Raw genomic sequence first — 23,020 nt, 5'->3', positions numbered from 1 at the left:
GCGAACGGTTACTATACAATTAGTGAGTTTATGATTGATAGAAAACTTGGGAATGAAACGATCGCCTCCTGGCTATTTGTATTCATATTCAATGTATGTATTTGATAAGATTGACAAAAAAAAGACCCGCTGAGTTTCTTTCGCCGGTTCTTCTCAGGTCAGGGTGTATTCTTTACAGAACTGGTGGTAGTGTTTAATTTGACTATCAATAAGTAAGTGCAATGGTTCTATATTGAATAAAGTAATTTGAGTTGGAGTTTTAAGTACCGGTAAAATACAGTAACGTTATCTTTGCGAGTGCGTAATAACGTTGGTTTAAAAATATAGTATGCATGGTTTTGCATGTGTATAACGTAATTATTTATTGTGCCATGCCATCTCTTTTACTCAATACTGTTTACACTTATTTTCAATCGAACCCAGTGTAAATCACAATGCGAGCATCTAAAATTTTATTGGCGACTAGTTGTAATTAGTTAGATAAGCTGTAAACTTTTTGACCGACTTCAAAAAAGGAGGCTATCAATTGGAACTGTATGTTTGCAATATTGTTGAAATTGCATAATATTCGTATATGTTAGTCTGTATGGGGCTTGAAAGCACGTGTGTTAAATTTTACAAGAGTGATTCTGCATGTATTTATATCTGGAACTTTAACTCGAATTACAATTAATCTTTTTGAAGTGAAACTTCTTTAAAATCGTTTTGGTTTGAAACTCGATGAAAAAATACGTCATGACAACGAGCCAAGCACATAAATAATTTTTTTTATAATATTTAACCGACTTCAAAGAGAAGGAGGTTATCAATTCGTCTGTATTTTTTATATATAATAAAAATCCTATATAACGAAGCCCAGTGGAAGCAGAGATTGCCTATTTAGAATGTGTGTATACTAACCGATGATTCCGAGTTCAATCCAGAAATATAAAACACTTAATATTTGACATACTTTTACAATGATACAACGCTGATATCATGACAAAAATGTTTTTTATTTCGCTCAGAGAAGAAAAAACCGCCTTCAAACAACACAAACTCAAAAGTCAAGTGAAATTTAAGATTTCATTTTTATAAGGACTTTTTAGTGTTTTATTCCCTCTCGTATCAAGCATTATCTTGAATGGTAGATGTGACTAAGGGAATCACTTTCAAACCAAAAAGACACTTAAGAACTGATAAGTACATTTTTATTTTAACTCAAACATTTTTGAATTAATTCCTGTTGAAATGTAATTAATATGAAATTTATATAAAACTAGCTGTGCCCGCGACTTCGTGCGCGTTTGTATTTCATAAAAAAAGCACGACTTTATTATTATTTTACATATAATTATAAAATAAGCTGCCTAAGTTACTCCTTATTACTTCAGCTATCTGTCAGTGAAAGTTCCGTCAAAATCGATTCAGCCGTTCCAGAGATTAGCCGGAGCAAACATTTACAAAAATTGTAAAAAATGTTATTTAGATATATGTTACGTGTAAACATACATATGCATTTAGTAAAACGCGGTTATTGTAATATTATAAACCGGCACTCCAATTTTATTACATGTTACTTCTTCAAGTAATTTTTTGGTAATTTTTACGGAATAATAAAATATGTCAATTAAATCTGAACAAATATGTACTAACATTACAAATTTAAAGTAATTCAAACATAATACATAAACCAAAGAGATCAGAGTTGACATCCAAGGAGTATGTATAATCTGAGATTACTAATCAACACATAATGATATTACGAATGTTAAGAATTGGCGATAAAAATGCATATCATCACAGCAGTCAGTCACGGGTCATTAGCTATTGAAGAGTACCGTACTCTATCTCCGAATATCTTCAACAGATCCGAATATATTATAAACTAAAACCTACATTGAAACACAAGTATTAAAATAACAAAAGCTCAAACGCATGTGATCAGTACTTTTCGAGGAAATCGCGAACGTACAAACATATGTAAACACGGGCCGAATACAGATCCTCTTTTTTGAAGTCAGTTAAAAATTTATTCATATCGATAAGTACAATTAGGGTTCAAGAGCAGAGTTCAACCTGCGTAGACCTATTCTTGTAATTAAATCCCACCTGGAAGATACCTACCCAGACGGATTGTTGTTATTTAAAATTAAAATCTGTTAATTATAAGTATCATGATATTTATCTATAATACGCCGCTGGTAGTTAATGTTTAGAAATGTCCTCGCACTTCACAGTTCACCACCATTTTCATCTCGAAATCCTCATTCGAGTTATCTAGTAGATCAATTGGATACCAGCTCATAAGTAGCGCGGATTCGAGAACGTTTTAAGTCCCTGACCAATACACAACTTTATAAATAAGATCTCAATATTATATTTAAAAAAATATGCAACATATATGTAGACTATGACCAACCTAAAACTATAAACTAAAATAATATCAAAGTTCCATATCAAACGGATGAGTAGTATTTGCGTGAGACCGAAAAGAACAAACAAAACATACCAATTTATAATAAAAGAATGAAATATTTCCATCATTGTTGATGATAAAAAATTAGTAAGTTCCCAATTATATGTATTTACTTAATTTATTTTTCTATTGATTGAAAAAAATAAACAATTATGATTTCTACGGAGAAAAAATCGATAGTCATTACTGTATCATTACCGAGACGCGATGGCGTAGTTAGAACGCATGCATCCTAACCGATGATTGGTGGTTCAAACTTCAAACCCAAGCAAGTACCGCTGATATTTTATGAGCTTAATTTGTTTTTATAATTTACCTCTTGCGCGACGGTGAAGAAAAACATCATGTCTAATTTTGCTAAATTTGTATACACCAACCTGCATCAGAGCAACATGGTGGTATAAGCTCTAAACCTTTGCCTCAATGGGAGAGGAGATCTGAGCCCAGCAGTGGGATATTTACAGACTATCACTCTTATATAATTAAATAATGACAGTAGACATATTATGCAAAAGTAGACATTATATGCAACTGCCAAGTGTAGGTAATTTGGTGAGGCCTTTTATATAAGCATTGTCTAAGCAATAATTACTCGGCATCAAGCCATGATCATTACCTCACCAGTCTTAACGCAGGGTACAAAAAACTCGAGTGCCGCGCTGGGCGCCTAACTGACAACGGTAGTCTTGTAAAATCGTTGAGGCGCCACAGGTCTCTTATTTTTTTAAAACGTTTTTCGGGGGCACTGTTAATCGCCAGAACACGTTTTTGCACCCGGGCGTTTGCTATGCTTATGAACGGGCTGTATACTACATAATCCTTTTTTTTTATTATTTCAAATAGCTAGGCAGCCTGGAAAATGGCCAACCTTATAAGTGGTCACCACTGCCCATAGACATTTTGCACTGTATGGCATATTAATACCTACTCGAAATGCGATGTTACGTCCTTTGTGCCTGCAGTTACACTAGCTTACTCATACTTCAAACTGAAACAAAAAAAACAAGTAAGTATTATGTTTGGCGGTAGTACTTAACCGAACGCGCTTCCACAAGGTCTTACCATCAAGTAAAATGTTCATTATTATAAAATAAATATTTTTATTGCATCAAAAAGTTCTCTATAACTTTATACGCTTAATTTTAACTGTTATGTGAATGTCAATCAAAATTGCTAGTAATTTCAGACACAATAGGTGCACAAAATTTCCAGTAGGTAACGGATTAAAATTCACTTAAGAAAATGTCTCACGCATTTTACGCAGATGCCTGGCAGAAATCAAAACGGCGTGATAGAGTTTGGTATCAGGAAAACCTGATGCCGGCATTATTAGCTGCAAAAGAGAGACGAGCGCGGGAAATCGATGCGTCAATTGCACTCGCAGAGGAACTACTGCGGGTACTGCCTAGTTTTGAATCATAATTAAGATTAAAAAAAAAGTATGTTTTCATTAAACTTTAAAACAAACAAGTAAATATATGAAAAACAGCAGCTAAAAACTTAAATTATTTGGTGGCATTTTCGTCAGTATATATTTATCTTAATTTTTTATATTGATATCATAGACTTTTGAGGAACCAGTAGCCAAACCGCAGCCTGTCCCTACACACGACATTATAGCATCAGAAGACGATAGTCTCATGAAACCGATAGAACCAGAAATACTAAATCTTTTATACGGTTGCACTGAAAAAGGCGCAGCTCAACAATATCTTAAAGCAAGAAATAAAAAATCTCCCGAAGACAAGTATGTATAATTTTATACGTATATATTAACAATTAAAATTATTAAGTAAAATAAAGCGTTTTTAAAATGGTTATGAAAGTTTTATCTAATCAGAATACGCGAATCTTCACCGAAGTAAACCCGAGTAACTAGTAAAGAATTGGAGCATAGATAAATAGAATTGAAGCATAGTGGTAGGAATAGCTACACAAAACTTCTCCTCAAAAAAAGACGTGCAAAGAGGAGGCCTTAGACCAGAAATGGGACATTGAGAGTCTGATGCTTTACTCAATGTCAGGATCATCTCAGCTTTAGGAAAAGGCCCTAATGTGAAAGCATTTGAATATGATGTTTCATCACACGTTATTTCAAACTACATATGTGTTAACTACTAGACATTCAGTACATATTACGCCTTAAATTTCTAATTATTTTATTTCTCTCATTTTCTTTTTCCAAACAAATGTCAACTCACTGTTAACAAGATCCCAATTCCAATATATTTTGACAACCGTTAAAACCCCGCTCTTCTCCTAGAATTCTCAACCACAGCTCACCGTATCACTCCGTCGACAACCTCTTTTCTGCTCAGCGTATAATGTCACCTTTACATAATATGTAATAAATTATCTAGCCTTTGTGTTATCGTGTAGCTACTCAATGTAACTTTAAAAAGCAATAATTTGTTACAATTTTATTCAACAGATTTTATTTTCGTTTAACGACCAACTGGGACTACGGCTGGCAGCAGAAACAATCACGGCTGAAGCCTCGTGACGTGAACCGAGGTCGCTGCGCTATACTACGAGACACGTTCTACCGTAAAAGCAACCTCGCACCCGACCCGCCACATTACTCTAGTCCGGCTGGCGGGGAATTTTCTATATGCAGTGAATACTCTTGTAACGCAAATTAATAATCATAATATAAAAACATAACGGGACTTGGGTAAATAATAAGGCAATATATAGCAAAAAACATATATTTTATAGTTTTATTATTTACAATAATTCAACTTTTATTTACATATTTAACAACAGCAAATGTACCCATTCGTTAAGGCCACATCACACTGTTTCAGGGAATTATTAAAATAAAAAATGTGTACAGATTATAGTCGTTTAATTTACAACACAATTGTCGCTACCACGCGACCACGAGGTGTAACGTGCCAATGGACGGATCCCAGTACAACGGAAGCAGTCATTCCCTATGCTACTATATAAAAATAATATTAGAATGGAAAGAAGTATTAACAGCTATTGTGACGAATCTAACATAAAGGCAGATCCATCCATTGAGACGTCAATAACGAATACTCAATTTATCAATACAACTAAAATTAATCAACCAGACACATTTTCAACAACATTCTCACCCTAACAAGTAACTAATAAAAATAATAAATATGAGACGTCTTTGTTCTTTCTCAAGTTCATATTTGACACATAGTATGTACAATAATTATACGCTATAAATCAGTCCATTGAATTTTGCAAAATCCACGTTTTCTTCCGATTGTTACAAATTGTGCAAAATGGGACACTATTTTGCTCTCCTCCTTCGTTTTTGTTGTTTATAAGAATATTATAATACAAGATCTCAACATGTTTCATTTACTATATATATATTATCGAAAAAATCTTTGAAAATAAATAAAGAACTAAAAATCGTTCCATTGCGTAATAAAATAAATCTAATAATAATTATAATTAAGAACCTAAATAAGATGCAATGAATTTTGATATCAATGAAAATTATATAAATTATACTACTAAACGTTATAACTCAGAACAATTGTCATCGACAGTAGAACCCTAGATTTTTGAACAAAATGATGTAGAATATATTTGTAAAACAAAAAGAATATTTCGTACAAGTTCAATTTTTCCTATGCTGTTTTGATATGATTTTTATTGTCACATAAATCAGTTGAAATCAAAAATTTAGCCCTAACAATAAATTTTAAACCAAATTTTACTATTATTTTAAATCAATCATTGCTGGTATCAATTTTAAGTGTTTTATTTTCTTGAAACGGTACACCTCCATTGACTAAACATTTATTATTATTATGACTATCATAATTCTGAGGATAAATTGTCATATAAAATTGCGAATCGAAGGTTGGGTACGATATTGATCTTTAATTTACACGTAAGTTGCAAACTGATGCTACAAAGTTACTTAACGTGTCATGTACACTTTAAATCATCCCGTTTGCTTCTTTTTAAGGCGGAACTTTGTTTCTGTATCTGTCTAAGCATCAGATCCATCGAGAGACGATTTTAGAAACAATAATAATTAGGCCTGTCCGACGACGCTGGTCACACATAGTAGAAATTATTTAAAATGATTTAAGTGCAAATTACAACAGATAATTTGATTTTCAAGTATAACGACTCTGCTATTATATATTTATGTATAGTAATTCGCATAGTCATATATTAGTTAAGTATTTAACCAAAATAAATCACATGTAGACATCCCGACATAGCATTCGCAGGAGAGCCGCACTACGTGGCGGGCGCGGCGCCGGGCGGCGGCGGCAGCGCGGGCGGCGGGCCGCTCGTCCAGTGCACGAGCGCGTGCTGCGGCAGCTGCGTCGCCTGGAAGTGGTCCTTCAGCAGCGCCTGCGAGAAGTTGCAGTGCATCTGGTACGCCTCGTTCTCGCGCTCCGTGTCGCCCGCTAGCCTGTACAAGTCTGTAATAAAAACAAAAAAATCATCTTAATATCGAATTCATATTTTAGGATGTGGTTGCTGTTTATTTGAGATAATTGAATAGATTTGTTAAGTCGTTAAGTCGTCGAATAGAATGTGGTCCAATAAAAACATTGGTTACCGAAATTTATATGATTACTTTCTAAGGTTATTTCTTACTGAGCAATTTAGACCTCTTTTTATATCTACAACACGTTAATGCTTTTACAAATACAAATTAATTTTACCTTTGAGGATAGCAGAAGCCCAAAGTTGTACGTGCACGTCGGGTATCTTGCTGGCGAGCTGCATGGCGGGCGTGACCATGTTCATGCTCTCTCGCGAGTTATTAATGGACAAAAAGATGTGCCCAAGCAGCACTAGCGAGCAAGAAGTCAGCCTGTTCAGGTCCTCCGCATTCGCCATTTTGAGTGTCTCTCTGAGGTAACGTCTGAAAAAAAAAATTAAATTATATTCACACTGATCTGTCTTCCTTGGCGGTATTTCAGTACGTAAGATTGACATCATTCAGTCATTTAATATATTTTATAAAGATTTAATTTGTTTTTACCAAAAGTTATTTTGTGGTTATTTATTGGAACTAAATTAAGTAATATTTTGATTAGGTTTTATTTTTAAAACTCAATTATCAATCATCAATACAATTATGTATATAAATATGGTATAATATTTTAATATTGATTATCTAACCTTATTTATTAAAATAGGCTTTTTGTTATAATATTTTTTTAGATAATCGACTTGAAATTTTAATTTTAGATGTTAATATTAACACCACTAACTTTGCTTCGTTATATCGCGCCTGAAAGAAGGCTTGCAGCCCTAGAACGTAGAACGAGGCAGCTCGCAGTCCGTGTGCGTACGCAGGTAACGCTTCAGGCCTCACCTACAAAAAGTTAAATACTATTAAGACTACTATATATGTAACAGAAAATTAAGATTATATATAAACATTTATCTGGCTCTATCAACAGACTCGTCGAAACAAAAGTATCAGTAACAATAAGGAATATTGCCAAAGATTCGTGAAATTTCAACAACTCTTGTTCAGTACTGGGGCTTTACCTGTTCCATTAATTGTGCTAAGTCGTTGTCTCTCCTTCCTCGTAAATATACAATGGCTAAGTTCAGTTTCGCGAACATCCATAAGTCCCTCTCTTGTGACATCTGTTTAAAGAAACAAACAATATAGAATTTTACATCATATTAAAAAAAAATTGACAAAATTAACTCTTATATATGGAAATGGATCGATTTTAATGTAACTTTACTTCTTTTGCAAATTTATCTTCCACTATTATTTTAGTTCCTTAATTTTATTTAGTTGGGCTAACAACTTCTCTTCTTATTGCGGAATATGAGCTTATTCCATATTACTGCTCTACCTACTCATGTATTTATGATTGCAGTGTTGCAGGTTTCATTCAACACATACCTCACAATGCTATCATCCCAAATTGGGCACAACAAAAATTGGTTGGTAATTTCCTAGGATTAACCTGTAATTTGCAGTAAAAACTGGACCAACTCTGCTCTAGTTTTACTTTCAAGTTCTAACCGTGTTTAAAATAGCATTTATCTTGACTATTTTCGAACTCATGCATAGTGAATGATTGTTATTCAGGTTAATTTTACTTTCTCCGCACATTATCAGAGTTTGACTTTAACATACGTGTATGGCTGTGTGGAACTGTGCTTCGGCGGCCTCCATGCAGTTCATTGACATGGCATATAGCCCTAGCAGGCAGTGCAGCTGCGGTGTGTGCGCCGCTGCCGTACTCGCTGTTAATATGTATTTTAACCTTGATTAGCTATATGTGACGGACTATTTTTTCTTACTTCAAATATATTATAAAGATTTTTAAAATAATGTACGCAAAAATTAAGGAAAATAGTTACATAATGAAAATGTAATGCGTGATACTTAAAGTATACTTAGAAATTTTAAAAATAATTAATTATTCATTAAGCTCGAGATTAGTCTCACTTTTAAAAATTTGTAAATTTTAATTTTATTTAAATTGTAACCTTAAATAAAAAAACAGCAAGACCAAGAGTCGACGCAAGACATACCGCTGGGCGCGGAGGACAAGAGGTGCGCGGCGCGCGCGATCTCATGCAGCGCGTGTGCCTTGCCGCCCGCCACGAGGCGGCACAGCGCCGCGTGCTCCAGCAGCGCCATGCGCAGGCGCCACGCCAGCACCGCGCCGCCGCGGGGCCCGCCGCTCAGCCCCACCGCGCCGCCTGCGTCACCGCCCTCCTCGCTCGCTAAAAGTAATAAAGATTAATATATTTTTAAGTTCCTCGAAATGGTATCAATAAGCCTTTGGAAAAATGGAAAGGCAGAGAATGGCCAAAAATGGATGGTCTGTGTGCTAATGGATATGGGATGTTAAAGAGGTGTTTGGGCGTGACAACTGACCAGAACGAGACCCCCAATTTGTATCTCTCACATTCGAATTCAGGATCTGTAATCGTGGCTGGACCAACAAGGAGTTTAAAATGTGATATGATAGACGTACAGGTAAGTTTGTCGATCTGCGCCAGTGCCTTTTCCGTGTACTTGTGCGCCTTATCCATGTAGCCGGCCTGCGCGGAGTGCATGACGGTGACGAGGTACACCAGCACGTAGAGCTGCTGCCGCGACAGCCACACGAACGACTCGCCCGCCGCGCTACCGCACACCGCTGCAGGCGAAACGTTTAACAATTAACTCATGAGCGTAATCTATCTATCGACTTTAAACAACACAATTGTCGTATTGATAGTCTATATTTATTTAATTCAGAAGAGAAATATATTCGAATGAAAGGAAGAGTATAGATAAACAGACTTTAGATTAACATATTCAAGTGGTTTGCTATATTGTGCACTAGAAAAAGTTCTTGATTAATATATCTTTATTTAAACTGTAACATTACTCTACTTTAATATAACTTACATCCAATTTTACTAACATACTTAATGTTCTTAAAAACAACTTCACTGACACTCAAAACGTAATTTTTTAACAAATCCACAATGAATTCAATAGATAATTTTATATCCCAGCCAGTGAAGTCATTTCAATTCACTGTCAAATATGTTTATTTATCCTTACTCCTCTTGCCATTGGAATCAACTACAGTTAAGTGTTGTTTGAATACAATTCAGTTTTAATATTATTTACCATCATCATCGGGCCACGTTGGTGCCATAATGGTCTGAATACTTTGCTGCAGTTGCTTCAGACATGGTTTTACACTTTTCACTTGTCCTGCCATCAAGTAATGACATACCTGTAATAAAAATGTATAATTCCTATGAAACAGATCATGGTTGTTATTCCTAATAAATTAATAAAACGTATTGAAATGGCCACAGGCTAACAGTTCAGCAGTTCATATGTTGAACAATTTTCCAACTATATAGTACTTTACTTTCTAGATAAAAATGTTGATTCCAACATAATCATTTAACAATAGAAAAATGATACATCATTCCTTTTAAAAATCTCCATACATATTATAATTAAAGAATTGAATAGCATATTTACCTGCAATACTAGGAAGAAAACTTTCAAATATTCCTTTTGGTGTGGACTACCAACCCATGTCTCAACGAGATGTCCAGCCTGATTAAGCAGTGGTAGAACTTCTTGTATTTTTTTGTCTATTAATAGTAACTGAAAAAAGAAAATATGCACTATTAATTATTTAGTATTTTCCTAATGCATAGTTAAATGTAGAACACCTTTGCATCAGGAATTATAATTAAACTATATAGTTTCATATATAATTCAAGAGCTGTTTGGTCTCTGCATGTTATACAGTTACTTTTCAAATGCTCTTGACTGTGACTATGATATAAAATATTTTGAAAAGGTGTGGAAGACGATGATGATGATCAATGGAGACCCATAGATGGAGCAGGTACATTTCACACAATTTCATAGATTGTAGTAAAAATATTTTCAAATTCAATTGGTTAATTCCATAAGAGTGTTTAAACAAAAAAACAAACTCTTCAGCTAAATATATCTAGCTAATTATATTGATTTAATTTAATACTAAATCTTTAAGCTCATGTTATGCAGAAATGTTTTGTGTACTTTAATTATATAGGAGAACAAATAATTATTTGTAACGTGACTTTGCTCACAGCTGTTGCACTTAATTTTTTTAATCATTTTATTTTTAAGCATACTTTTCATTAATAAGCAAAAAATATTCTAAGAACCGTTACAAAATACAGTTATATAAACATTGCATTATTAATATTATAAGAAATATTCATAGACAAATAAATCATTGCTTATCAAACATTACACTTTATGTCTCTTCTCAATATATATATTTTTATTGTGGCTATTATTTGTGCCCAAAGGGCACAGATTCATGTCATGAATAAACTATAAATATTGAGACAATAAGTGACATACAATTAATAAATAAATTGTTACATACCATAACCCTACTGAGCAAAAACAGTACTCGTGTATATGCAGCATTGGAAATCTGGGCATAGTCCACTCCCACACCAAGTAAACTGCTAGCCACTTCATATTCCCTTTCTGTTGCATGGATTTGCTGTAAATATCCTTCATATCAATACTGTTTGATAATGCATCTTAATTAACATAATATCTTTGGTCGAGAGCTTGAATATAATCTATGATATTCATTATGATTTGTGAAATATTGTTTTTTAACAATTAGTAGACTGTTATCAGAACTATGTAAGTAAAATTAAAGTGAATGTCCCGAGTTTAGTGGAATAGTGCTGTATTTTAAACAAAGATATATTAATCATGAACTGTAGTGTACAATATAGCTGATCTATCAGCCAAATATGTAATTTTTTTTTTATCTTCATTCCTTCGTCGATTGGAATAGACTATACATAGTTGTATTCCCATTATAAAATTCCAATAAATTTAAATTATATTACTGTACATAAATTCAAGTAAACTTTCCTATATGAATTAATTAGATAGTTTATTACGTGATAAATAATAAAATAATTTTAAAATATACATTAAATATTTGAAATTTAGTTTTAGATTTTTTAATTTTGAGCCAATTTCAGACCTGTGAAACAATAATATATGTTTTATTACTCACTGCTAATTGGAATATTAGTCTGCAGTGCCAATAAACACTGTGCTGTGATAGTTCGATTGCTTTTCGTAGGATAGGTTTGGAGTGTGTAGGTTGGCCCTGTTGCTCAAAGAGCTCGGCCAGCACACTCGCCGCTTCGAACTTAACATCGTCAAACCCATTGATAGTCTGAGATAAACACCACTGTAACAAAAACACTATATGACCCACTTCAACATCATTGTTTACATTCTATGGGAAACCTCTCTCGTCTATTACCAGCAAAAATTGATAAAACAACACATTATACACACTACAGCTTACACGTAACGCTTGAACCGTATCCACACTTATTCACATAGGCAACAAAATAACAAAAAAACTTACACTCTGTTCCAAATGCGATCTCGCCAAGTCGATGTTTTTAGTGTGTGTCAAAAGGATATTCCCGAGTTGTAAATGTGTTCTAGCTTCGACTCTCTGTGGTGGTTTGAAATTAAATACAGCTTGAAGGCACTGAATGCAACTTTTTATGTCAGGAGGATTTGATGTGCGGAAATGTTCCGCTAAACCAAGTAAAGAAATATACCAAGCGTCCTGCGTTGACGCCATTTTGACATTTCTGCTTGGACTCTTGGAGGGAGCAGTGTTGACAGTTGGTATTATTCCATAAAATAAAATTACAGATTAAAATTACAGACTTTAATTAATTGTTAAATTATATATTAATAACACTATGATTTTTAGATATAAATTTATAATATTTCACAATAGATTTATTAAAAAATCTAAAATTGAGTTTACTAATAATTAAAAAACTAGCCCGATACCGTAACTTTTCGTCGAAGGTGGGATTGTTGGGTCAAAAGAGACATCTTAGATCCTAAACATCAAATTAAACTTAAATAATAAAAGCGTGCAATAATAAGTACTATTAAATTTTGATCGTTGATTTATTACAATTGTTAATAAATTCTAATTTATACATTATGTTATATTTTAGTTTAAACATAGGCTTTCGTGCTTTGGTAGCTACAATATATATATATATATATATATATATATATAGGTACGACGGCTACGAATTTATTAGGACACAGACAACGTTAGTATGTGTTAATGCCACTTTATTCATTTATTTCTTATTTTATGGTAGTTCCTCGTGATACAACGAAAAGTGTTAGAAATCATTGAAATAAGGATATCTTAATGTACTTATAACAATTACTAATCTTTACTTTTAAAAAAATATTGTAGTAAACAAATCGCAAGCAAACTCTAGTATTAAATGTTAAAATCTCAATATTGTTATAGTCCATAGGTTATTTATTTCTTACTCAATATTTTATAAATAAGGAACATATATCCTGCTCAATCTTCACTTCTTGATTGCCTTCCTTGAATTGCTTTAAAACGTAACTGTTACTTGTTAAATAAATTATTATTCCTCATCTTATTTTTTGACTTCTTATGTATATTTTAATACCGCAAATGTATCCGATTTTTTAAACAATCTATCTATTTTTTATGACGTTTAACAAACATACGTCATAAAAAATAGATTATATTCTATGTAGCTAATATAAGTGTATTGTCTATGATTCTATTGAACTAAGTGATGCGATCGAATGTTTGTACTCGCTGCAAATGAATAAATCCAAAATAATCGCTTTAGACAATAGCTCAATCTTTTACATCCACAGAAATATATAAATTAAACAATCCTAAAGAAATAATAAATATCAAATTAAAAAATAACATCTAAAGTTTTAAATTTTAGGTTTTGTACCAGCGTTGCAGCACTATCGATAGTTTAACTATCGTTAGTTGACCTCGAAAACTATTCAGGATATCGATAGTTTAGGTTAAAAGTGATAGTATCGATACTATCGATACGTGACAATACTATCGATAGACTTTGATACTATCTCTAACACCTTAACTATCGATATGCAACAGTATTTTGTACATTGTTAACTAGACAACCAAATAAATATTTAAGGGTTTTATTATAATAAATATGTATTTTTTTCTTAGTCTTCCGACGAGGAAATTTAAAAGGATTTGATGCAATGGAAAGCATGATAAATGTTTCATTTGAATAGGAAATTTTCTATTTTTTCTTAATATCAATCTAATTATATTTCAAGGGATTAAATAAATTCTTCAGATAACTGACAGACTAGGTAATATCGATAGTTAAGTACAAGTAATAATATCAAGTCGAATCAATATCGAAGTATCGTCATGTGTCAATACTATCGATAGTATATTGAATTGAATACTTCAATATTTATAACAGAAACTATATAAAACAAACAATCCGAAATTACAATTATGCATAGTATCATAGTATAACCTACAAATTAGCCATACTTAATTTTATACTAAGAAATAAAAACAACCATTATCACTTTAAAATGTTTATTCATCAATAGTTAGTGCACCACTGTTGATGTCAGCAATGAGGTCATGAGGTGGTCTACCATCAATTGTGCATCCTACAGATTGGGCAGTACCAAGGATTTCCTTCACTGTACCAGAGAGGTATCGAGCCATTGATCTGTTTCTCATAACCTTTGCAATCCCAATTACATCTTCAAGTGTGATATTTCCATTGTGTTTAACTGTAAAAAATAATTACTATTGTAACAAATTTGTTAACTTATTACATCAACTTTATTTTAAAGATTAACATTAAAACAGCTTATTACAGAACCAACTACATAATAATAAAATATGTTTTTATTATTTTTTCATATCACAGAATAATTTAGTATACTAAATTGTATTACTGGGTCTACGTCTGTCTTTATTTCAACCAAATATAAAAAGTCAATCAACCAATAAAACAGTATTTTTTAATGATATATTTCACATTAATGTTTACTTACTGTTCTTTTGCTTCTTTCGATCACGTGGAGGTTCCTTAAGTGCTCTAATGATGAGAGCAGCTGCAGATGGTACCACAGAGATTTGGGCTTGTCTGTTTTGTACAATTAGCTGCACAGTGATCTTCAATCCCTTCCAGTCGCTAGTGGCCTTAGCAATGTCATCACCCACTTTTTTGGGAGACTGTAATTTACGTAGATAGGTTATTATTAGTATTGTTTGAAGCAAATCTATAACTCGAATAGTTCTTAAGATGATAATTAAAGAAATATATTGACCACATATTCAGTTTAATTTCAGATTTACTTTAAACACTTAAACTATCTTACATCATGGCATTCAGAAGCCTGGTCCGCGACTCCTTATTGTACATTCGGAGTAGCCGTGACAGGGAAAGTATCCTCAGGATGTCACCCGTGAAGGATACTATCCTGAGTCACGGGTTCCTTCCATCCGCCACCCGGAAGGACGCGCCTGGTAGGGAGGCACCCCCCAGGATCATTCGTCACAAAATATAAGTAACAATATATACAAATGCACATTTATAAAGACTGAAATCTACCAGTAATAGAAATAAATCTTAATCTATTATTGAATTACTATTGCAATGTAAGTATAAGGGGAAATTAGCGAAACAATATCGAGTATGCCGCTGACACAGCATGTTGGTTATGCTAAAACAAATGTAGTTTTATACTCACGAGACCCAAGGGACCGATTTTGGGAGCCAAAGACGATGTCGCTCCAACTTCACCACCGACACATCTCAAGTTGACTAAAACAAAATAAAATATTGATGAACATCACACAACGATACCACAACTTGGTTATCATGAAACATTTCACTTTCGATAGCTTACCGATTTTAATTTCGTTTGGATCGAACTTAGGAGGCATTGTGCTGTTTTAATGTAATATCACTTTATGATATTGTAATTAATCCAAAGAGATTCCTTTGGATTAAAACGAACTGTCTGAAAAACGTTCCGTAAACGTTGACAGCTCGATGAAAAAGAAATAGTTTCGTTGACAATTAAAAGCACAGATTACTATAATGTAGCTAACAAAAGATTAAACGTTTCAGTACACCCAATCGTTGGTACCTATTAAATTTTTGACTAAATTTTAAGATTATTGAAATTACATCAATAAAGACGACAAATATATAATTTTTTTTTACTTATAAAAGCCCCAACTTTCTTCTCCAACTTTTTTCAATCTTCTACTCGTTGGCAACAATTGAAATTCTCGGCTTTTTTTCACATATTTTAAACGTTTCGCTTGAATAACTCTGTTCATTGATGAAAACTGTATTAAAATTAAAATTGCATTGCGACGCTTAAAAGATCTAAGCGTACAGACGTTGGTAAATGACTTTATTTATATTATGTAGAGATTGCTAAGGTACCAGCGAGCATTACTGTGCAAACCATGTGCTGAAATTTTATTTAACTGTGATCTCGGTAAGCTATTAGAAATATTGAATTTAACAATGGTTTCATGCTTTAATTGAATACAATAAAATGACATTTTGCACACTAAAATAAGTTATGATTTCTAGCGCGTCTCACGGCAGGTTGCCGGAAAAATATTCAAATTCATTAAGTAATCTGTTCTTAAAGGTGAATCAACATTTCACTAAGGTTACTTTCACTCTCGAGAGAGGAAAAAAGTTTCTTTAAATTATTTCAATAGAAAATATCATAAAATAAATATTTTTTTGAACTCAGTCATAATCAAGTCAATTTATTTACTGTTTTATTTGTGAAATATAATTATATTAAAGAATTATTAAAAATTCTAAATATCTACCTCCAAGGCAAAGTTCGAGTTGGCAACATTATTTTTAGATAAAATCCATCTGTATTACTATTGTATACTCTATGATAAATTGTCACTGTCATATAATTTAATCTAATGATTGTCTTCTTTCGGCTTCGATAAATTTTCCAGAAAGAAGTAAGAATAAATCCTATTATTTTTAACATTAATAGTTAGAACCAGTGATTTAAATAATGGCTCACGATGAAATTCTCTTGAGATCGCATCTCTCAAACTACAAGTACCGAGATATTACATCACGAGAAGTGGTCAGTCTAATACAAGTATATCGAAGTTTGACATATCGCTTAGAAGGCTTTGTGTTTAATAATGGGGTAAGAAAAGAATTATTGAATCTTGAAGGCACAATACCTGTGAACTACAAAGGAGCCTTTTACAATATCCCTGTTTGCATTTGGTTAATGGACACTCATCCGAAAAATGCGCCTTTATGTTTTGTGAAACCAACAGCAGATATGTCGATTAAAATATCGAAATATATAGATAGTAATGGTAAAGTTTATTTACCTTACTTACACGAATGGAATTCTAATGGATCAACATTACTAATGCTTGTGCAGTGTATGATTAGTGCTTTTGGTGAAATACCACCAGTTTTTTCAAAACCAAGAAATGAATCTCGTCCACCGTATCCAGTTAACTCATTTATGCCTCTACCGTCTGGATTTCCCTACCCAACTGTTAGTCCACCTCAATTTGGAAATCCCTCAGCCACACCCTATCCCACAACATCGAATTTGCCATACCCAAACTTTGGTACACCTTATCCAGGTGCTGCTAATACTAATGGCGCACCTTTCTCTCCAGCAAATACTACGCCATACCCACCTACGACAGGTTATCCTGCAACAGATGTAGCGGGGGGAACTATCACAGAAGAACATATTAAAGCATCTTTGCTCTCAGCTGTTGAAGATAAATTAAGGAGGAGACTCAAAGAGCAATCACAACAGTCACAGGCTGAGCTTCAGACTCTACGTCGTACCCAAGAAGAGTTACGAGAAGGCAAGTCCAGATTAGAAGATATTATGACAAGATTACAGAGAGAGAGAGCTGAGCTGGATAAAAATGTAGCAATATTACAAGAAAAAGAGAAGGAACTTCAGTCAGCTGTAGAACATTTGGGGGAACAGGAAAGTGTAGATGTTGATGAAGCAGTTGTCACAACAGCACCGCTGTATTCCCAACTGTTAAATGCATTTGCCGAAGAAGCTACTCTTGAAGATGCTATTTACTATATGGGAGAAGCTTTACGCAAGGAAGTAATTGATTTAGATACATTCCTAAAACAAGTACGTACATTGGCTCGGCGACAGTTCACTTTAAGAGCCCTTATGCATAAGTGTAGACAAAAGGCACAACTTGCATGTTAGTGATGGTTTCATTTAAAGTTTGACCCATTATAAATGTTATCTATAGTGTAAATGATAAGCTTGCTTGTATCTCAAATGAAAAAGTTGTACAATATATATTACAAGCTGTGTTACATATAAATTGCAGTGTGTTATTGAAGCTACACAACATTTCTAATGAAATATGATATTTTGCTTATGAAAAAAGGTTGTGTAATTATAATTAACAGCCAGTAGACTTTTTACACATACACACTACATACACTAAACATTATCAATTTAAATATGTTCTATGTTTATATTTTTGTAATTATTGACTTTCTTTTTATCGCAACTTAATTTTTCCATCAAAATTTGTTTTTAAATGAAAGTTCGAATCTCTTGTAGCAAGCTAAATTAAATAAAAACCCATTTCCTGTTACTACATATAATAAATAAATTAAGGAGACTGAGTCATAAAGTTGTGTATAATAATAAAATGGGAAGCCATTTCAACATAATATATTATATTACATAGACCATGTGGTTGAAGATTTTTTCAAAATATAATCTTGAATAACTGTTATTTACCAGTTCTAACTGTAGTATGCTAGCTTTCATATAATTAGGTGATTAGTGTTTATGGGTATAAAAAAATTCATCATAAATATAAATAAAGTGTTTGTAATTGATATTGTAACTCATAATGTTAAATGTATTGGACAATAAAGTAAATTTGAAGATCTAGATATAATTTTTTACATTATTATTATGAGAACTCAATATCTGAGTTAAAATATAGTTACTATTATTTCATTGGTTTAATTTTCGTACTAGCACTAGGTCACTCAAAAAAAATGAATCATGTATGTTTCTTTATTTAATCATATATACTAACTAATACATAATATAGATGTGTTTTTTTTCATTTAAAATTATATTAATATATTATGTTATAATTATATTGTTCTAATGGAAATGTAAATCTATATTATAGATAGTATAAGATCAGTTTTCTGATATTGTATATGATACTACTGTCATGGAGTACATGTCTGATGAACACAGAAAACTGAAAAATTCACTATAATGATGTTTCATTATAGTGAAATGCATTCTTTCTGGCATCTAGGAACAGTTTCTTATGGACATTTTTTTAACTGACTTCAAGTTGCAATTAAAAACTTAGAAGTATATATCTAGTTTTCGCTACATACTGTAATGTACTTGAACTACTTATGTTTATTTTACTTTTAGTGTTTTTTTTAAGAATATTATAAATAGATGAATACATTTATATACATTGTCCTCTGTGATTGTATATTATACTCATTGTCACAATAAACTGTAAGTCATAAATTCTTCTTTTCTTTACACTAATTAAGCAATCTATAAGTTGTTTAAATTGGTTGTTTATTTTTGTCAGCAATATGACCTTTTATTAGAAATAATTGAATATGGAAAGTGCAGGAATAATAAAACATTTGAGCAGAGCCAAATTTATTAATAACGTTAAATCAGAATATTCATAATTAAAATAATCAAATGCAAACTTTAAGCTTAGCATATAATAAATTAAATGCGTAACGAAGCAGATTACTTTAAGATGTTGTATTTCACTTATTTTTTTCCCTTCTTAGCAGCGGCGGCAGCTTCTAGGTCTATGGGTGCCGGTTTGACAAATGGAATAATATCCTGGTACTGTTCTGGCATCCACGGTTTTAAAACTTCAGGTATCTATAATACAGTAAAAGGGATTTTTATTTAACAAAGAGTAAAAATAAAAATATATGCACATTATTAATTACTTTACTATTTCCTTTAGAGAATGTATTAATTGAGAAATACCTTGATTCCTTCTTCGCACTGGTGCACCTCGAGGATCGCGCAGATGACACGCGTGGTGGCACACATCGTCGCATTTAACATGTGGACATACTCTGTTGCTGCATTCATTTTTTTTGTCTGACCATATCTGATAAAAAGTTATAAACACTTAAATAATTAAAAAAACAGACAGTAATAGCTTAAGGTCACTCAGATATCTTGATACAAACCTTACCAGTAGGCGTCTTGCTTGATATTCAAGACAGTTGCTGCATGATACCAGCTCACGGAAAGCACCAGAACCCGGAAACCAGGCTTCCAAATCTAATTTTTTTGCAGCAGCATGATTAAGTGCACCAGACACTATATTGACGACACGATAAGGGATTCCCAAAACCTTGCAAAATTCTTCAGCATTATTTATCATTTCATCCATCATTTTCCATGATGCATTGTCATGAGGAGAAGTCAAAACAAACTGCTCCACCTAGAAATAATATTAAAATAAATGCCCCATTTAGATATTATTTAAGTAAATTGATAGAAATTTTTAAAACTATATTTTATTTTATTATTATACCTTTTCAAATTGATGTACTCTGAAAATGCCTCGAGTGTCTCGCCCATGTGAACCAACTTCTTGGCGAAAACATGTTGACAGACCTGCATACCTACATAAATAATTAAAACAATAAATTAGAGTTATCAAATTTTTGTTGTAAAAAATAACTAGTATATGTATATATTAATTCAATAATATAATGTGTATCAAAGTTTTACCTTATGGGTAAAGAAGATTCAGGTAGCCACTCATCTCTGTGGTATGCGGCTATGGGTTGCTCTGATGTGGCAATAAGATATTTCTCCTCAACAGCAACATCTCCTTTATTTTCAGAGCCTTTACCTACTACCTTGTAAAGTTCTTCATCAAACTGTGCTAATTGTGCAACTTCTTGCATCACCTATAAATTTAATAATTTGTATAATAAAAGATAACTGTTAATTTATTCTATACATACAAAAATAAAACATAATGAAACATTTTGTATTGTTCCAAAGTTTTAAATAAATAATAAATTACCTCTTTTCTCATAAAAAAGGGTGTGTATAAAGGTGTGTATCCTTGTTTTAAGAGTATCCTCAGAGAGAGCTGCACAAGAGCTTGCTCTAGAAACACTGCAGGCCCCTTGAGATAATAACCTCGTCCACCAGCTACTGCTGCACCCCTCTCACCATCCATACCTGAAATAAATTAATAAACTGAAATTACTAGAATGCCTTTTTAATTATTGATTATTATGTAAGTGTTTGAAATTTTTAAATTAAAAATATTATTAGGTATTTCTATCCAATAAAAGTAGTAATGGAATGGAAAGATTGTTTACATATTACTTTTAATCTTGCAATGGACTGATGCTCATGAAGCTTTTTCAGTCTGTATTAGTGATAGCATGGGTAACATGCAACCTATACATCTTTCAATTTTGTCTTTAATAATATGTACAGACAATAAGAAGTTGTAACATTGTTTCGCTACATTTATTATTACATTACTTCAGATATTGAGCAGTATGAGTATTCAAGCATGTACTGCAATGGTACTCAACATGCCTAAGTTATTGTATATAGTAGTTTATAAAATAACTTTTATTTACTTACCATCTATCATACAAATTAGATCCACATGAGAGTATTTTTGCCTCACAGCACAGTCTCCAAAGGTTCTCTCAATGGCATTGTGGTCTTCATCATCATCCACTGGGACTGACTCATGTAAATGGTTACCTACTTCTCTGAGAGCTGCCGAACGAGCCTTTTCTGCTACTACCAGAGCTTGCTCATTATTTTTTATAGCTTCATCTATGAGTACTCTAACCTAGAAGTTATTTGTGAAATTTAACATTTATAACTATTTTTTTTTCTCCTAATTTATATATATATATATCCTAGATGCATTGTCCATAGATCAAACATTAATAGTACATTCAGGTTATTCTCAAAAGTAAATTGCCACGAGCATATTATTAAGAAAGATAAAATTTGTCATATAATAAACTATTTTACTAGTCGTGTATTTATGGATGTTATAAATAAAAATATGAATTTGATACTTTAAATTGTCATTGTAAACAGTATTGAGATTATTTTAATTAATGTAGCTGCCAAAAATCTTGGGCTTAATAAGAACTTTTAATAACAAAAAAATATTTTTATACAAACCATATGGAAAAAAACAAATATTGAAACCAAAAAGAAATATTAAGTCTATATTTTTTTTGTATGAATGAATAGTATGTAAGAATGGATATTTAAAATATGAAACCTTTTTAATCTGGTTAACGGTGAGTGGCCTAAGCTGCTCGCCGGTTAGGTTTATTAGGTTATCTGACACTTCTTGAGGTACAGGTTCATCATCTGGACCAACCGGTTCCTTATTTTTCATCTTTTGACCTATTTCCTTACTGCACACATTTTTTAATTTGTTCAAGTTATCAGCATCGTGTCGCAGTTTACGCCATAAGGTATCCTGTTCAACAACAGTGTCTACTAAAGCAACGTCTTTATAACGTTTTCTTTGATTTTCGCGTATTTTATCAGGGTTTCCATCTTTGTCTGCACGAAATAAGTCTAAGTCAAGAACCATTGTGATATATAACGAAATGTGTGTACTTAAAGTAAGTTATTTATTACTCAAAAATACGGAATATAATAGAATGGTATGATGAAAGTTAGTGAAATAAAATGACAATACGACGAATGACGATCTGAATTGCTGACGGAGTGACAGATAAGTAATGAGTTTTTATGACAGGACAACTGCATGACGCAGTGAAAGGTACCGTTCAGAAATAATATTTTAAAATACTTAAAATAACTTTGTAAACAACATGTTACGATTGATATTTGTTTTCTAATTATAAAACGAAACTACTAACCGCATCATATTTTGTATTTTGGCAAAATACATTACAAAATTATAACAATTTTTTTGCGACAAAACCTTACATTATTATCTATTTAAATCCATTGATGACTATCATACAAATACATGATGGCATCTAAATTAAGTCAATCCTGTAGCAGTTGTATATAAGACGATGAATATTAACCAGCTAATTTAAACGATCATTTGGAATTTTATT

At 32.4% G+C, this 23,020-nt stretch overlaps 5 protein-coding genes across 5 annotated transcripts; 2 read left to right on the top strand and 3 right to left on the bottom strand.

Annotated features, from left to right (window-relative positions):
• Positions 1-3,668: 3,668 nt before the first annotated feature.
• LOC125070255 lies at positions 3,669-5,296 on the top strand. The gene is made up of 3 exons (XM_047680048.1): positions 3,669-3,856; positions 4,024-4,205; positions 4,890-5,296. The coding sequence occupies exons 1-3, from the start codon at positions 3,701-3,703 to the stop codon at positions 5,098-5,100; spliced, it is 549 nt and encodes a 182-aa protein (XP_047536004.1). The 5' UTR covers positions 3,669-3,700; the 3' UTR covers positions 5,101-5,296.
• Positions 5,297-5,939: 643 nt separating this feature from the next.
• On the bottom strand, positions 5,940-12,624 carry LOC125070238 (MAU2 chromatid cohesion factor homolog). The gene is made up of 12 exons (XM_047680020.1): positions 12,373-12,624; positions 12,010-12,189; positions 11,353-11,475; positions 10,443-10,571; positions 10,077-10,185; positions 9,430-9,594; positions 8,981-9,175; positions 8,580-8,689; positions 7,973-8,074; positions 7,690-7,793; positions 7,135-7,337; positions 5,940-6,888 (listed from the first exon to the last, which is right to left on the bottom strand). The coding sequence occupies exons 1-12, from the start codon at positions 12,595-12,597 to the stop codon at positions 6,701-6,703; spliced, it is 1,833 nt and encodes a 610-aa protein (XP_047535976.1). The 5' UTR covers positions 12,598-12,624; the 3' UTR covers positions 5,940-6,700.
• A 1,768-nt stretch (positions 12,625-14,392) lies between these two features.
• On the bottom strand, positions 14,393-15,903 carry LOC125070256 (60S ribosomal protein L12). The gene is made up of 4 exons (XM_047680049.1): positions 15,738-15,903; positions 15,579-15,652; positions 14,880-15,060; positions 14,393-14,612 (listed from the first exon to the last, which is right to left on the bottom strand). The coding sequence occupies exons 1-4, from the start codon at positions 15,772-15,774 to the stop codon at positions 14,410-14,412; spliced, it is 495 nt and encodes a 164-aa protein (XP_047536005.1). The 5' UTR covers positions 15,775-15,903; the 3' UTR covers positions 14,393-14,409.
• Positions 15,904-16,780: 877 nt separating this feature from the next.
• On the top strand, positions 16,781-19,395 carry LOC125070245 (tumor susceptibility gene 101 protein). Its single transcript, XM_047680028.1, has one exon. The coding sequence runs from the start codon at positions 16,893-16,895 to the stop codon at positions 18,090-18,092; it is 1,200 nt and encodes a 399-aa protein (XP_047535984.1). The 5' UTR covers positions 16,781-16,892; the 3' UTR covers positions 18,093-19,395.
• Positions 19,396-19,539: 144 nt separating this feature from the next.
• On the bottom strand, positions 19,540-22,654 carry LOC125070239 (serine--tRNA ligase, cytoplasmic). Its single transcript, XM_047680021.1, has 8 exons — positions 22,201-22,654; positions 21,537-21,753; positions 20,959-21,119; positions 20,658-20,839; positions 20,458-20,548; positions 20,108-20,364; positions 19,899-20,025; positions 19,540-19,787 (listed from the first exon to the last, which is right to left on the bottom strand). Exons 1-8 carry the CDS (start codon positions 22,519-22,521, stop codon positions 19,671-19,673), a joined length of 1,473 nt encoding a protein of 490 aa, XP_047535977.1. The 5' UTR covers positions 22,522-22,654; the 3' UTR covers positions 19,540-19,670.
• Between the last annotated feature and the right edge of the window lie 366 nt (positions 22,655-23,020).

Source organism: Vanessa atalanta, chromosome 17 (genome assembly GCF_905147765.1).
Source record: "Vanessa atalanta chromosome 17, ilVanAtal1.2, whole genome shotgun sequence".
Classification (NCBI taxonomy): domain Eukaryota; kingdom Metazoa; phylum Arthropoda; class Insecta; order Lepidoptera; family Nymphalidae; genus Vanessa; species Vanessa atalanta.
The sequence above is the reverse complement of the archived record's forward strand: the minus strand, read 5'-3'. Positions and strand labels throughout refer to the sequence as shown.

Excerpts from the sequence above, each read along its gene's own strand:
- LOC125070238 (XM_047680020.1), bottom strand. The coding sequence starts at position 12,597 with ATGGCGTCAACGCAGGACGCTTGGTATATTTCTTTACTTGGTTTAGCG. Across the intron at positions 10,572-11,352 it reads TTTTGCTCAGTAGGGTTATG|TTACTATTAATAGACAAAAA; the intron begins GTATGTAACAAT and ends TTCTTTTTTCAG. Across the intron at positions 7,338-7,689 it reads GCGCGATATAACGAAGCAAA|ACGTTACCTCAGAGAGACAC; the intron begins GTTAGTGGTGTT and ends TTTTTTTTTCAG.
- LOC125070239 (XM_047680021.1), bottom strand. The coding sequence starts at position 22,521 with ATGGTTCTTGACTTAGACTTATTTCGTGCAGACAAAGATGGAAACCCT. Across the intron at positions 20,840-20,958 it reads CCTTTTTTATGAGAAAAGAG|GTGATGCAAGAAGTTGCACA; the intron begins GTAATTTATTAT and ends TTAAATTTATAG. Across the intron at positions 20,549-20,657 it reads GAATCTTCTTTACCCATAAG|GTATGCAGGTCTGTCAACAT; the intron begins GTAAAACTTTGA and ends TTATTTATGTAG.
- LOC125070245 (XM_047680028.1), top strand. The coding sequence starts at position 16,893 with ATGGCTCACGATGAAATTCTCTTGAGATCGCATCTCTCAAACTACAAG.
- LOC125070255 (XM_047680048.1), top strand. The coding sequence starts at position 3,701 with ATGTCTCACGCATTTTACGCAGATGCCTGGCAGAAATCAAAACGGCGT. Across the intron at positions 3,857-4,023 it reads TCGCAGAGGAACTACTGCGG|ACTTTTGAGGAACCAGTAGC; the intron begins GTACTGCCTAGT and ends TTGATATCATAG. Across the intron at positions 4,206-4,889 it reads AAAAAATCTCCCGAAGACAA|ATTTTATTTTCGTTTAACGA; the intron begins GTATGTATAATT and ends TTTATTCAACAG.
- LOC125070256 (XM_047680049.1), bottom strand. The coding sequence starts at position 15,774 with ATGCCTCCTAAGTTCGATCCAAACGAAATTAAAATCG. Across the intron at positions 15,653-15,737 it reads TCCAAACGAAATTAAAATCG|TCAACTTGAGATGTGTCGGT; the intron begins GTAAGCTATCGA and ends ATTTTGTTTTAG. Across the intron at positions 14,613-14,879 it reads TCGAAAGAAGCAAAAGAACA|TTAAACACAATGGAAATATC; the intron begins GTAAGTAAACAT and ends TATTTTTTACAG.